General features: G+C 40.2%; 1 protein-coding gene across 4 annotated transcripts; it reads right to left on the bottom strand.

The window, feature by feature from the left end:
• Nucleotides 1–55: 55 nt before the first annotated feature.
• ZNF596 (zinc finger protein 596) lies at nt 56–13,611 on the bottom strand. 4 transcript variants are annotated; one of them, XM_004281747.4, is made up of 7 exons: nt 13,555–13,611; nt 7,114–7,346; nt 5,498–5,580; nt 3,816–3,942; nt 3,000–3,095; nt 2,040–2,131; nt 56–1,570 (listed from the first exon to the last, which is right to left on the bottom strand). In XM_004281747.4, the coding sequence occupies exons 3-7, from the start codon at nt 5,507–5,509 to the stop codon at nt 305–307; spliced, it is 1,593 nt and encodes a 530-aa protein (XP_004281795.2). In that variant the 5' UTR covers nt 5,510–5,580; nt 7,114–7,346; nt 13,555–13,611; the 3' UTR covers nt 56–304. The 4 variants fall into 4 exon arrangements, with proteins under 4 accessions (XP_004281795.2, XP_049560266.1, XP_033265099.1 ...); XM_049704309.1 differs by lacking the exon at nt 13,555–13,611 and adding an exon at nt 11,794–12,559 and having other exon boundaries at nt 56–1,567; XM_033409208.2 differs by lacking the exon at nt 13,555–13,611 and adding an exon at nt 11,794–12,558.
• Between the last annotated feature and the right edge of the window lie 207 nt (nt 13,612–13,818).

Below are 13,818 nucleotides of genomic sequence, written 5' to 3'. Positions count from 1 at the left end.
CTTGTGCAGTTTACTTATTTATTTAAAGGATAATTTATAACTCAAGGCATTTCCACACTGATTACAGACATAGAATTTCTCTGACATGTGATTTATCCATTTAGTTTAACAGTTACAGCTGAGGATAAAGATTCTCCCACATTCATTCCATTTGCAGTTTCAGTTCTCCCACCTGGGTCCACTGCTAAATGTTTTGTTACATAGGTAACATACATATGGATTCTCTCCACTTTGTATTAACTTTGAGTGGAGTAATAAGGATGAATAAAGGCTCTTATACACTGAATATAAACATAGTATTTCTTCACTGTGGGAGTCCACAATAGTGTTTATACTTTGAAGCTATGGGTGGTGAATCTTCCACGTTTACTACCTTTACAGCATGAGTTCTCTCGTGTTGTCTAAGGTTAAAATATTTACTGAAGGCTTTCCCACATAGATAACATTTATGCGGTTTCTCTCCAGTGTGAATTCTCTTATGCAATCTAAAGTTATAACTTCTATTGAAGGCTTTACCACATATATTGCATTCATATGGCTTCTCACCAGTGTGAGTTCTTTCATGTCGTCTAAGGACAGAAGAGTGATTGAAGGCTTTCCCACATAGGTGACATTCATATGGTTTTTCTCCAGTGTGAGTTCTCTCATGTCGCTTAAGGACAGAGGAATCAGTGAAGGCTTTCCAACACAGATGACATTCATATGGTTTCTCTCCAGTGTGAGTTCTCTCATGTCGTCTAAGGACAGAAGACTCAGTGAAGGCTTTTCCACACAGATGACATTCATATGGTTTCTCTCCAGTGTGAGTTCTCTCATGTTTTCTAAGGTGAGAACAATGAGTGAAGGCCTTCCCACATAGATGACATTCATACGGTTTCTCTCCATTGTGAGTTCTCTCATGTTGTCTAAGGTAAGAAGTTTTACTGAATGTCTTCCCACATAGATGGCATCCATATGGTTTCTCTCCAAAGTGAGTTCTCTCATGTTTTCTAAGGTCAGAGCAATGAGTGAAGGCTTTCCCACACACATGACATTCATTTGGTTTCTCTCTAGTGTGAATTATCTCATGTCGCCTAAGGTTATAACTTTTACTGAAGGCTTTCCCACACAGATGACATCCATATAATTTCTCTCCAGTGTGAATTCTTTCATGTTTTCTAAGGTCAGAACAATGAGTAAAGGATTTCCCACACAGATGACATCCATGTGGTTTCACTCCAGTATGAATCATCTCATGTCGTCTAAGGTTAGAACTTTTACTGAAGGCTTTCCTACATACATGACATTCAAATGTTTTCTCTCCAGTTTGAGTATTATCGTGCTGCCTAAGGGCAGAACTCTGAATAAAGGCATTCGTACGTTGATGACATTCATATGATTTACTTCTAGCATGAATTTGCTTATGTATATTAAAGGATGACAAGTAACTGATGGCTTTTCCAAAATCTTGGCTGATAAAAGGTTTCTTTCCCACTTGAGGTATCACATATTGAGTCAATGTTAAGATTTCAGTAAATTTTTCTCTGAAATCATTGCATTCCAAAAGATCCTCTTGACTGTGAGATCTCTGCTTTTTGAAAGGAAATGAGAGACTGTTACAGGTTTGCCCACATTTATTCATTCCTTCATTCATTCCTCTACATACAAATTCTAATCATTCAGTGACAGACTCCAGTTAAAATTGTCCCTATGTTATTTACATAAACATGGGCTATTACTCTCTTGCAAGCATAGATTTTATCTTTTGTAGTAACCCAACTGCAGAGACATCTGTTTATACGGATGTTTAAGACATTATTATGTTTCAGTGATTAGGAATATAAACCATGATTACATAATTGTCTGTTTATATAAGACCTCAAGTTATGGTTTTGACTACAGGTTAATGTTTCTTCCCTAAAACCAAACTAACTAAAATTTTCTCCTGTGGGAGCCCATGATCCCAACTTTAATTAAATCAGGTAAGTGTGCCAAATTCCCAACTTATTCAATTCCTAGGTCTTCATTTGGAAGAACACATTTACACCCGTGAAGCTTACCATTGCACTGATTACAGATGTGTCTTTCTTGTAGATATGTTGCATGGATATCATTTCCTGTTTTCTCAGATCATCTTCTCTACCTGAAATGACTGGAAAAAAATAAATCTCTATAGTGGTATTAGGAATTAAAATGGTGAAGAGACCCAATGCCCATTTGTGTATGTTTCAAATACTGACACACAGATGACATTGTCAAATTAAGGAATAGTCTGAAAAGAAAAAAACGAAAGCACATCAAATTAAGGAATATTCTAAAGACAAGAAACACATTATAGGACTATAACAATTGTCATTCTCAGGACTGAAATATGAGAAAAATAAAATGAAGATGGTGGGGACTTCCCTTGTGGTCCAGTGGTTAAGAATCTGCCTTCCAACGCAGGGGATGCAGGTTTGATCCCTGGTTGGGGAACTAAGATCTCACATGCCACAGGGCAACTAAGCCTGTGTGCTGCAACTACTGAGCCCACGCACTCTAGAGCCCACACTACAACTAGAGAGCCTGGGAGCCACAACTACTGAGCCCATGTGCCACAACTAGAGAAGCCCACACACCACAATGAAGAGCTCATGTGCCACAACGAAGACCCAGGGCAGCCAATAAATAAACAAACACTTAAGAGGAAGAAAAAAAAAGAAGATGGCAAGTTGAGGAGGAAAAGAGAAGATCCTATTCATAAAACAGGACCATGAAAAGGGACTTTCTGTGAATGTTTATTAGCTCCAGTGAGTATATAAATTTCACCTTGCCTAAAGCCAAAGGCAAAGGCAGAAAAACACGTGAATAGAAAATTGATACCTGCAAGGTATGACATCATCTGAAAAATTTTTCTATGATATTGTCTAAATTTTAAAAATATCACTAAACTTAGATATCTTCATGTGATATTTCTTAGGGCCTATTCACTCACTGACCAGGCTCCTCCTCCTATTGAAGCACAGCTTCTTGGATCTCACCTGGACTCTGGCCTTGCAGAAAACCTAACTCTTCTCTTGAAAGTTGCTCTCCTTGCTCCAAATGGGAAATCACATCTGATTTGTAGAGCTGATTGCCTGTTTGTAGGAGAAAGATATGTGGATTTTGAGTTCTGTGCTCATTAACAGTGCATCAGTACAGGGCAGACTAATGAGGAAGAATTTAATAACCTCTGAGGGTCAGCACAGAGAAGAGTACGTTGAAAACAACATGTATACTCTTTGAGCAGCAAAATGATAGCTCTTGAACTTGTTCCCAAGGACATTAAGAACCTATCACAGTTAATGCCCATGCCCAAGTTCAAAGACAGATTGTGGAATCTGCAATATTTTCATTCTATGGTGTTTTAATATTATATTCAAAAAGAATTCAAAAAATACAGCCTCCAAAAACAATCCAATAAATACAACTTCCAATAAATACACCACAAAATTCTAAGTTCTGTGTGGAAAACAATATATCTGTTATTTTTAACACTGTGATCTGATCAAACCAGTCCTTGCTGTGAAATACATTTTAAAAAATCAATACATTTACTCACCCATACAAAAATAATTCCCACCACTGTTTGAGCATTAGAGATTGAGTAGCAAGAAAGACACAAAATTATGTTAGGAAGATAATACTGTAGTGGGATTGTCAAACTAAATGTAAGTAAGAAGTAAAGAAAACTGTGATAAGGTAGTTGTGAGAGTTATGAAAGGATCAAGACAGAGTTTAGAGTAAGAAATGGGAAAGTTTTTCTGCATAATTGTTGAATGAATGAATACATACATAATAAAGAGTAAGAGACTCACCAACTGAGACCAGATGACTGATGTTCTCTAGCATCACATCTCTGAATAGTTTCCTCTGGGATGTGTCCAGTAGGGCCCACTCTTCCTGGGTGAAGTCTACAGCTACATCCTTGAAGGTCACTGATTCCTAAAATATTACGGACATTGTTTCAGATAGGGCCATCTCTGCCAGGGAAGGATGGTACAGATGTCAAGCACTAAGGAGGTGAGGGTCGAGTGTACAGAAATCTCAAACGGTATTTTGGGTCCAATCACATCATTCTCAGTGTTGACATGAACATCTGACTTTCGGATATACCTACAGATACATACACACTCTAGATACATAAAACTTCATTATAAAGAGATAACACATGATGTGTGGTGTAATATACCCTGGAGATTTCCCAATAAATTTGTGATTACAGCTTCCAGATCGTGATTATAACATTTCCACTTGAAAACTTGTATCGAAAACCGTCTTCTCAACCAATTTCAAGTAAATCTTTTAAAGGCTTCTCACAAGGGATGAAGTATCCACGATATGCCACTTTTAAAGCACAACTATGGTGGGATTTCCCTGGTGGCGCAGTGGTTAAGAATCTGCTTGCCAATGCAAGGGACACAGGTTTGATTCCTGGTCTGGGAAGATCCCACATGCTGCGGAGCAACCTAGCCCGTGCGCCACAACTACTGAGCCTGTGCTCTAGAGCCCGTGTGCCACAACTACTGAGCCTGCATGCCACAACTACTGAAGCCTGTGCACCTAGAACCCATGCTCTACAACAAGAGTAGCCACTGCAATGAGAAGCCCGCGCACCACAATGAAGAGTGGCCCCTGCTCGCTGCAACTAGAGAAAGCCCATGTGCAGCAACGAAGATCCAACACAGCCAAAAATATATTAAAAAAAAAAAAGCATGGCTATGGTTAGATTATTCCCCTTTATGGTCTCAGTTTCTTCATCAGTGAAATGGTTTAATAATCTTCATGAGTTTTGAAAGATCTAATGAGCAAATGTGTAAAGTACTAACTATCTAGCAAATATTTCTTAAATATAACTTTTAGGTTTATTATTCATGAAATGGCAGAGAATACTGAAGCAACATCCAGGATTCTGCACAACTGACTAGAATTCATACAGGTCTTGGGATCAGCAGGTGTAGGCTTTTATCACTACAGAACTTAGGTGTTCATTATAAAGGATAACTGATTCAGCAGCTCAAGCCAGAGGCTCTGAGACTCCCCCCAGCACCTGTAACACTGGATTGACTGACCTCACCTGTGGAAACATCTGACTCTCTATTGGTTTGTAATGTTTTCCTCCTCACTCATCTTCATCACCAGTATTCACTTCAATCCTAAGTTCATTACAGTTAATAAAGTGGTTAATGACTAACTTTTGTTTTTTTTGCCAACTAGGCCATGGTCTTGATGAGAAAAAGAAAACCTCTCTCATCTCTTCTATGAATACACAGCATTAGTAGAGACTGGAATATCTTAGTGTGATGTTGGGAAGGAGTTACCACTTGATGAGTCCTTGATCCAACATGACCATTCCAGAATTCTGGGGAAACTTAACTGAAGCTCAGATCCTTGAAAAATCTCTCGAGTGTGCTTAGAACATGTGTGCCTGTAGGAGAAATATGTCCATATACTGAAAATAGAGATGCAATTTCAGTAGAAAGAGTAATTTCCTACTTACCTGTGATTCCATCGTAACTAGCTCAGCTGCCAGCTGACTTCTGGGTTTTCACTTACACACAGCCCAAGCAACAGGAGGCAAGGCTGAGGAAGAAGAAAAAAGTCATTAGACTCTAGCTGTTCACAACCTCCATATTCACTTGTCATGAAGCCCCAATGCTTCACCTGGAAGTAGCCCCCTGGACAACCACAAGAAACATGCAATGTGCTCTAAGAGAAATAGGGCTAGAGCTCTCCTCTACCAGGATCAAACGCAAGAAGGCTATGACTATTGTTGCTAGTAAAGAAGATATAAATACCTTCAATTTAGAGAGCAGAATGTGAAAAACCATTGAGTTTTGTATGCTAATTAAACCCTGGTGTTCAGAACTGTCCAATCCCCTCCGAATTCCGAACCATAGGGATCCCTGATTCATGTCACATGTGTCCCCACCTCTAGTAACCACTGTGGAACTTCTTAGGTTGAATCATTCTTACTCTGTGCACTAGCAGTTTCTCCAGCTCCGTTCCAGCCCTCTGGTGCCTCAATCCATCCCTACTTTTCCCTTCTTGCCTTTACAATCAAACTAAAAGATGACGGTGCAGTTGCCAAATCCTCACATCCCAGTCACCACTTGACTTATCGTACCGATAATATCTGCATAAATAAATCCAACGTATGTGCCTCAGGCTTTTACCTAGAGCTTAATAAAAAGTATAACATGACCTCTTTTTGGGAATATACTTTTTCCTAGGTTTCTCTAACATCTCAGTCTACAGTCTTCAAAGGAATCTTGTCATTCTAACTCCTTATCACTTGCCAAGAACTTCTCAAACAATATTGTTGAAAGACCTCAAGACTCCATCCTACTCCTTCATCCTTCTCTACTTACGTACACTGCCCAGGTATGCCCACATATTTATTCAATTGCTTCAATTTCTTCCATTACTTTTTCTAAATTGAAAGTGACAAAACTCATATCTGAATTCCATTTCTGAGTTTGCTTTTTTTTTTTGAAACTAACATACACTAGAAAGGAAATAGATCTCAGGACATTATCTCCCACTTTCCCCAAATATTACTCTTTATCTAGTCTCTAAACTTTTCAATGTCTCCATCAGACATCCAAGGGTTGACTTTTTTTTTTTTTTTTGCGGTACGTGGGCCTCTTACTGTTGTGGCCTCTCCTGTTGTGGAGCACAGGCTCCAGACGCATAGGCTCAGCGGCCATGGCTCACAGGCCCAGCCGCTCTGTGGCATGTGGAATCTTCCCAGACTGGGGCACGAACCTGTGTCCCCTGCATCGGCAGGGGGACTCTCAACCACTGCGCCACCAGGGAAGCCCTGCGCCACTGGGGAAGCCTGGGTTGACATTTTATATGCTCTCTCAGAACATCACAAATACAATTTAGCATTGGTACTACTTCTACACTGTTCACTATTATCCTTCATTTCTACTCAGATCCACAAACACAATTTCCTACCCCATACTTATTTCCTTCAATCTGTTTGAATGTCAGTTCCTCAGAGATCCTGTCACTGAATTCTTACCAAAATGAACACTTCTCTTCACAAAAAATCATTTACAAAATAAAGGAGGACTATCCCTCCTAGTGAAAATGATCTCCAGTACTCACCAGAACCCAAACAGATGGAAAATCCAGTGAAACCAAATATTTATCAAGGATGCTGACACAACATTCCAGAGTTCAGAGCTTCTTTCTCTTTCTAGAAAATGCATCATTTTGATGGTGAACTCTCTTTTAATGCAGTTGGCAACCTCATCAGTGTTGTAATCCAAAGGACAAATCTGATTAACTTGGGTCCCAATCAAGATAAATGTATCAAGAAATGCCTCTTTAGATAAACCCTGTAGATGAAATTAAGGACAACAAATTATATCCTTTAATTCTGCTTCTTCTAAAAGTCTCAAAAGCAAACTTCATGCCTTTCCTCAGAGATTTCAGGGTTTTATGGATTTTGGTTGTTCTGGTCAGTACTAAGAATCTGCAGCCAAGAGACCCCTTCCTGCTCTTTATTTTTATTTGTAGGAGGATTTGTAATCTACCATCATTTTCTCAGGCTGTGGACATAAGTGTGACTCTACAGAAGTGTAAGTGTTTGTGCTGAACAAATATCTACCGAAGGAAAATATCTTTCGTTTTTACTACCAAGTGAGAAAAAGCTCATCCAGTGTTAGGTCTCTTCAAGTCAGATCTAGCTCATGTCCTAAAAACTGCAAAACCCTACAATCCTCATAATATTAAGGATTTCCAGAATAAATGATCAGTTTCAGGACTGATTTTATTGTAGACAAAATTTAATTATTTTTATTGTGGTAAAATACACATAACATTTACCATCTTAGTCATTTTTAAGTGTATAGTTCAGTGGTGTTAAATACATTCATAATATTGTGCAACCATCACTGCCATCCATCTCCAACACTCTCTTCATCTTGTAAAATGGAAACTCTCTACCCATTAAACAACTACTCCCTATTCCCCCCTCCTCCCAATGCCTGGAAACCACCATTCTACTTTCTGTCTCTAAATAGGATTTGTTTTGGGGGGTGGGGCTGTGCTGTGGGACTTGCAGGATCTCAGTTCCCCGACCAGGGATTGAACCCGGACCATGGCAGTGAGAGCCTGAATTCTAACCACTAGACCACCAGGAATTCTCATCTAAGTAGCATATTTTAAAAAAAACTGATATTAAAAAGGAAATTAAACACTTAAAAATCTTAAGACATTACTTTATAGAAGGATATTATTTCTGAAGGAAAATCAAGCAATATATTTTCATTTTAGATATAGGCATAAGAAATACTTGATCCCATAAGAAATTCTTTGTAATTTTCTTTTTTAAAATTATACTCTTCTGACAGTAAAAAAAAGGATTTAGTATGTATTACTTTTTATCAACCATTTGATTTTCATGTATTTCTGAGATGGTCTATGTCTTTTCAGCCCATTTACTGCAACATATTTGAGGTAAGTGATGATCTCCCTTTGCCAAAAATGAATGTTTCATGTCAACTCAGAGCCAAGACCATAGCAGGGAGTGAAATCATACTGATGAATAAAGCAGAGAGATCACTTGTCCTTATGGAGTTAAAATACTAGCTTAGAACAGATTAAAGAAATAAGAAAAAAAAAGAAATAATGACAAGGATACTCTGTGAACATATACTAAAGTGTTTCATTTGTGGAGGTGGGGAAGCTCTCTAGAAATGCACACATTATTTATGACACCTTAAAAATTCAGTTGGGCAAAAAGTTTGAGGCAGTTTTGCAGAAATGGAAATAGGTTCAGAAGTTTGTTTTTTCTTTCTGATTTAGGAACAAGTATAAAATCATGGACACATCATAGAATGTGCTGTACCCCAGGAAATGAGAACACATTGGAAGGCAGGTGAGTGACAGGAAGACCTGGAGAGGGTGTCAGGCAAGTAGATTTCAGGGCCCAAAGGCCACTGTAATTGGATTGGTCCTTCTTCTAAAGCTAATGGGAATTCACTGGAGAAATGAAAGCAAGAAAGTGACAGGAAGACTTGTGTTTGTAAATGAGCCTTTTGTTGAAGAATGGAGTTAAGTAATTCAGAAAGGTTTAATGAGTTTTAAGAACTGGATGATGTTTGTCTGGCACAGGGTGTGGGTAGTGAAATTATGGTGGGGGAGGTGGAAGGATATGAGACAAAAAGAAAAGGAAACATAAACAAAACGATTTTTTGTTGTTTCTCAGATACTGTTGGGCACCAATTACAAGTCAGACTTAGTGCTACGGGCTGGGCATACAGTAAAGCAAAACAATGACATGATTATTGCCTCCACTTAATGCATTTACAATTTAATAAACATAAATATTAAGTTACAATACGGTGTTTCTATATAAACCTAAAGACAGGTTACCAGAGAACTAAACTTATTATCAGAAGGAAATAGAAGTAGGAAGTATCCTAGAAATCAGTGCACTGGGTGCTTGAATCAGAGCCAAGAAAAGAGGGGAAAGGAGAGGAAATTCAAAAACAGCATCAAAGAGCTGAAACTGTATTGATTCTCAGAAGATATGATTTTAAACAAAAAAAGGAATTGGGGAATCCATTTTAACTATCATACCTAATATTTTTTAAAGAGAACAAATCCAATCTTAATATACTGAAATCAATATTTCCTGTTTAGTAACAATAATTTAAAAACTAAGTAAACACACAAAAGCCAGTCTCTATGTACAACAGCAAAATATTATGACTCTCACTTGAAATAAATTTGCAAACCCATGTAAAGAAATTTTAAAACTTTTTGAGGACATAAATACGACATGAATAAAGCCTGCCAAACCAAATTCTTAGACTAGAGGACATGGTGACAAAAAAAGTCTCAATAACTGCAGAAATTTGGTGCAACTCAAATTTAAAAGTCATATGCAGAATCTAAAAAAGAATGTATATGTGCAGAATCTAAAAAAGAATGTATATGTATAACTGAACCGCTTTCCTGTACATCTGAAACACAACATTGTAAATCAAGTATACACCACCCCCAAAGTCATATGTGATATTTCACATTAAAAAATGAGAATTATCCTAAAAGTCAATTTTGTCTCAATTTTGATTTGGGATGAGGATACAGCCAAAATAATTGTGAAAAGGGAAAAAAAAATAGAGACAGGTCAAATTACATCTGAACCTATATTATGTGAAACTTTAAAATAATTCAAATTAAATAGTTGAAACGAACAATATATTATGACTAAATGAACATAATATTTTATACTATGAAATAGGTGACACCTTGCAAAGGAAAGAAAAAAAGCAAAGGACATGAAGGAAGGATTTTGGTTTCACTTCATCAATGTTATCAGACCAGAGTGTGCACATATGTGTGTGTGTATAATTAAACTATAAACTATAAAATATAAGCAGAAAATAAGTAGAAAAATTCATTTTACGTATATATGTCTATAAAAAGCAACAATCATTCAGTCTCTTAAGTAATTAGTAAAATGGAAATTAAAAACAGAGTTGTCATTTTATCCAAATCTATAACCATATATATATATGTATATAAAGAAATATATGTATATATATATATATATATATAAAATGAGGAGCTTCCCTGGTGGCGCAGTGGTTAAGAATCCGCCTGCCAATGCAGGGGACACGGGTTTGAGCCCTGGTCTGGGAAGATCCCACATGCCGCGGAGCAACTAATCCCGTGCACTACAACTACTGAGCCTGCGTCTAGAGCCCATAAGCCACAACTACTGAGCCTCTGTGCCGCAACTACTGAAGCCCGTGCTCCCAGAGCCTGTGCTCCGCAACGAGAGAAGCCACCACAATGAGAAGCCCGCGCAGTGCAACAAAGAGTAGCCCCCGCTCGCCGCAACTAGAGAAAGCCCGCACACAGCAATGAAGACCCAACGCAGCCAAAAATAAATCAAAAAATAAATAAATAAATACATTTAAAATGAATCCTGGTTAACTCCTGGTTAACCTCAGGAGTTGATGATGGATGAGGATTTCTTGTTGTGTATTATGTGTGTTTGGGGAATCGTGCCAGAATCTATTACAAAATGAAACGTACCATCTCTTGGCCCAGCAATGAAACCCCAAATACCCAAAGAGGAGGAACCCTCAAATATCTGTAGAAAAGTCAATTCTTTACAAATCCATGAACACCAAAGTCTCCCTGGGACGGATGTGATGTGAACAGTGTTAAAATCCTCTTACTGTTAAACATTTGGGTTGATTCTATTTTTAAACAATTACGGAATAAAATATACACATTATGTGGATGAAATGCCACCTTAATTTGTCATGGCTAAGTTTCTAATCTCTCCCTTCTATTGCAAATCATTAATATTTTGAGGCCAAATACACAGATTCACTTTGTTAAGCTTCAGATATATTACAAAATCAGGTAGAACAAATTTCCTCTTCTCCATGATTTTTTAGGTATTCCTGACATTAATTCAGTACTAATGTGTGCAGTTTCTTTAATCTTGGTCTATAGTACATCCAGATCTGGTCACTATGCAATCCCTACTGGCAAATCTTACTGACACTATGATGCCCAGTCCTTGTCTCTAATCAATGTCTGGGTATGCAGCATTTCTCATAACGATCCCCCAAATGGAGCCACTTCACAAGTTCCATGTCACTGGTTGACAGTGAGATAGAATTGGTCTGGAGATAGGAGAGGCCATCAGTGAGTGAGTAAATGTGTTAGGCAGGATATCTGAGAGTCAAATTTTAGCACATCCTAAAAACAGCATTTCAGGAAGGAGAGGACAGAACAATCAACAGATAAGATGACCTTTTCCAGATAAAGATTTATTCCTGACTCCTCATCTTCTTCCTCCTCCGAGTGTCTCTCTCAGGCAAGATGTCACTCCTGAGTGTTGAGAATGTGCCATTCAGGTCTTCAAATAACTTATCCCCTTCCTGGCCACAACCACATATGTAGGGAGAAATTCAACATTTGGAAAAAATAGTCCTCTGCTGTCTGCTGAACTATCAGGGAGCAGGGACGATAAACTCCTACATGGAGACCAACAGCTAAGTTTCTCTGCCCTTTACTCCATACACCCTTCTACCCTGTAAAGCCCACACATCACATGGCAGATATGGGAATGTGAGTTGGTGTGACCCTACCTTTCAAGTCACCATCCTCACAGTGTCTTCTAGTACCTGCTAGACAAAGGACCCCCAAGTAAGGATGGGCAGAGGTCTCCTTTTCTCCTATTCCTGAGCTTCCCAGGCTCTCTTCCATTCCTTAACATCCAAACTGCATTGCCCTTTCTCCTCCAGCTCCCTTCCCAGAGCCAAGTGTCATCTCCTCATTGGAGAAATAACTTTGCTCTGTGCTTAGTTTAAAAACTCTTGGTCTTTCCCTACCAGCTGCCTTTGTACTATGTGTGTATGTTTGGGGGCAGAAAGAGATGTGAACAGGAGAGAGTAACCATTACTGGCCTCACAGGCATGGGGTGGTCTGGACTGGATAGTGGCAAGGTTTACCATTCTCACCCCTGCCCCTAAAGATTCCAGATCATATTTAATTCTCCCGAGCAAGAGCAAGTTCTCTGTCATGTTTTTACTCATACTGATTAAAATAATTTCTCTTTTCCATAATAAATATCAAAATATACATTTCCATGAGTATATCAAAAAATATAACATTAAGAACACTTAATTATCGGCATTGGAAAACACAAAAGTTCAGCTGTGGAAATAGCTCTGAATAATGTATTCATCATAAACAAATGAGGTCTGTGAGAACAAAGTTCTAGAACCATCCAGCCTATCATTCAATATTTGCAAAACAAACACAAAAACAAAGGGAATTTGAAAAGAGCATATACTTAGTTGGAAACTAGCTCACAGACCAATAAATTAAAAAGTTGTCTCCTTGTTCTGTCTCATCCTCCCCCGCCCACTCGCCATCCACAGGGGTGGAACAAAGATGCTCTGCCCAGAAGAGCACACTTTCCCGTGAGACATCGGGAATGTGGACACACGTTGGTCGGTATCGCCAGCTGATAGGATTTGGGACAGAAGGACACGGGGTGTCACTTCACAGGACTGATCCCCTGCCCCCAGCCCGGGGCTCTAGGGCCTTTCTGAGGCGGTGACCGCGAAGCGCAGCGATTGGCACGGCCAGGCCGCAGGAGGCCCAGGATGGGCAGGTGGTCTCAGGAGAACACAGGGGTCTGTGGAGTCCCAGGGCCGCGGGAGGGCGCGGCGTCCCGGGCTGCCCCGAGGGGCCGAGAGGGGCGATGCGGGCGCGAAGGGCGAGAGTCCACGTCGCGAGTGGGGACCTGACACGATGCGGGTCGGGCCTAGAGACGGTGAAGAGGCCGAAGGCAGAAAGGCCTGACGGGGACGGCCTCGGAGCGATTTTGACCGGAAACGGACGCGGACTCGGACCCGGCAGCCGAGCGCCCCGCATCCCGACTCTCAGGGCGACGCAGGCCGGAGAGGCAAGAACGGGGACCCCCAGAACCTGCGTGTGAAGGATGCGGTCGGGAGGGGGCTGTGGAGCGCGGCTCTGATTCTCAGAGCCGAGGGGCTCACTCACCCGAGGGGACCTTCGCTCCCGAAATCCGCTTCCGCGTCGGCAGGAAATTACGCAATCAGGGCGGGGCCTTAGTCGGGGAGAGGCGGGGCGGAGCAGCGTGGGCGTGGGCGAGGCCTGAGCCTTCCCGCCCAGCTCCCGGCCGTTTCCGGGTCAGCCCCTACCCCGGCCGAACACACCTCCATCCTCAGCGTTTGGGTGCGTTTGATTCGGCTGGTGTCCGGGGAGCCGGGCTGCTTCCTCGGGGCTTCAAGTTAAGTGTTTCGG

This window comes from Orcinus orca, chromosome 21 (genome assembly GCF_937001465.1).
Source record: "Orcinus orca chromosome 21, mOrcOrc1.1, whole genome shotgun sequence".
Classification (NCBI taxonomy): Eukaryota; Metazoa; Chordata; class Mammalia; order Artiodactyla; family Delphinidae; genus Orcinus; species Orcinus orca.
Note: the sequence above shows the minus strand (reverse complement) of the source record. Positions and strands in the feature narration are given on the sequence as shown.

Bases quoted from the DNA above. Each gene is read 5' to 3' on its own strand.
- ZNF596 (XM_004281747.4), bottom strand. The intron at 2,132-2,999 runs GTGAGATCCAAG...ATTTTTTTCCAG, and splicing joins TCTGCAAGGCCAGAGTCCAG to TCATTTCAGGTAGAGAAGAT. The intron at 1,571-2,039 runs GTAAGCTTCACG...CCTTTCAAAAAG, and splicing joins CATCTGTAATCAGTGCAATG to CAGAGATCTCACAGTCAAGA.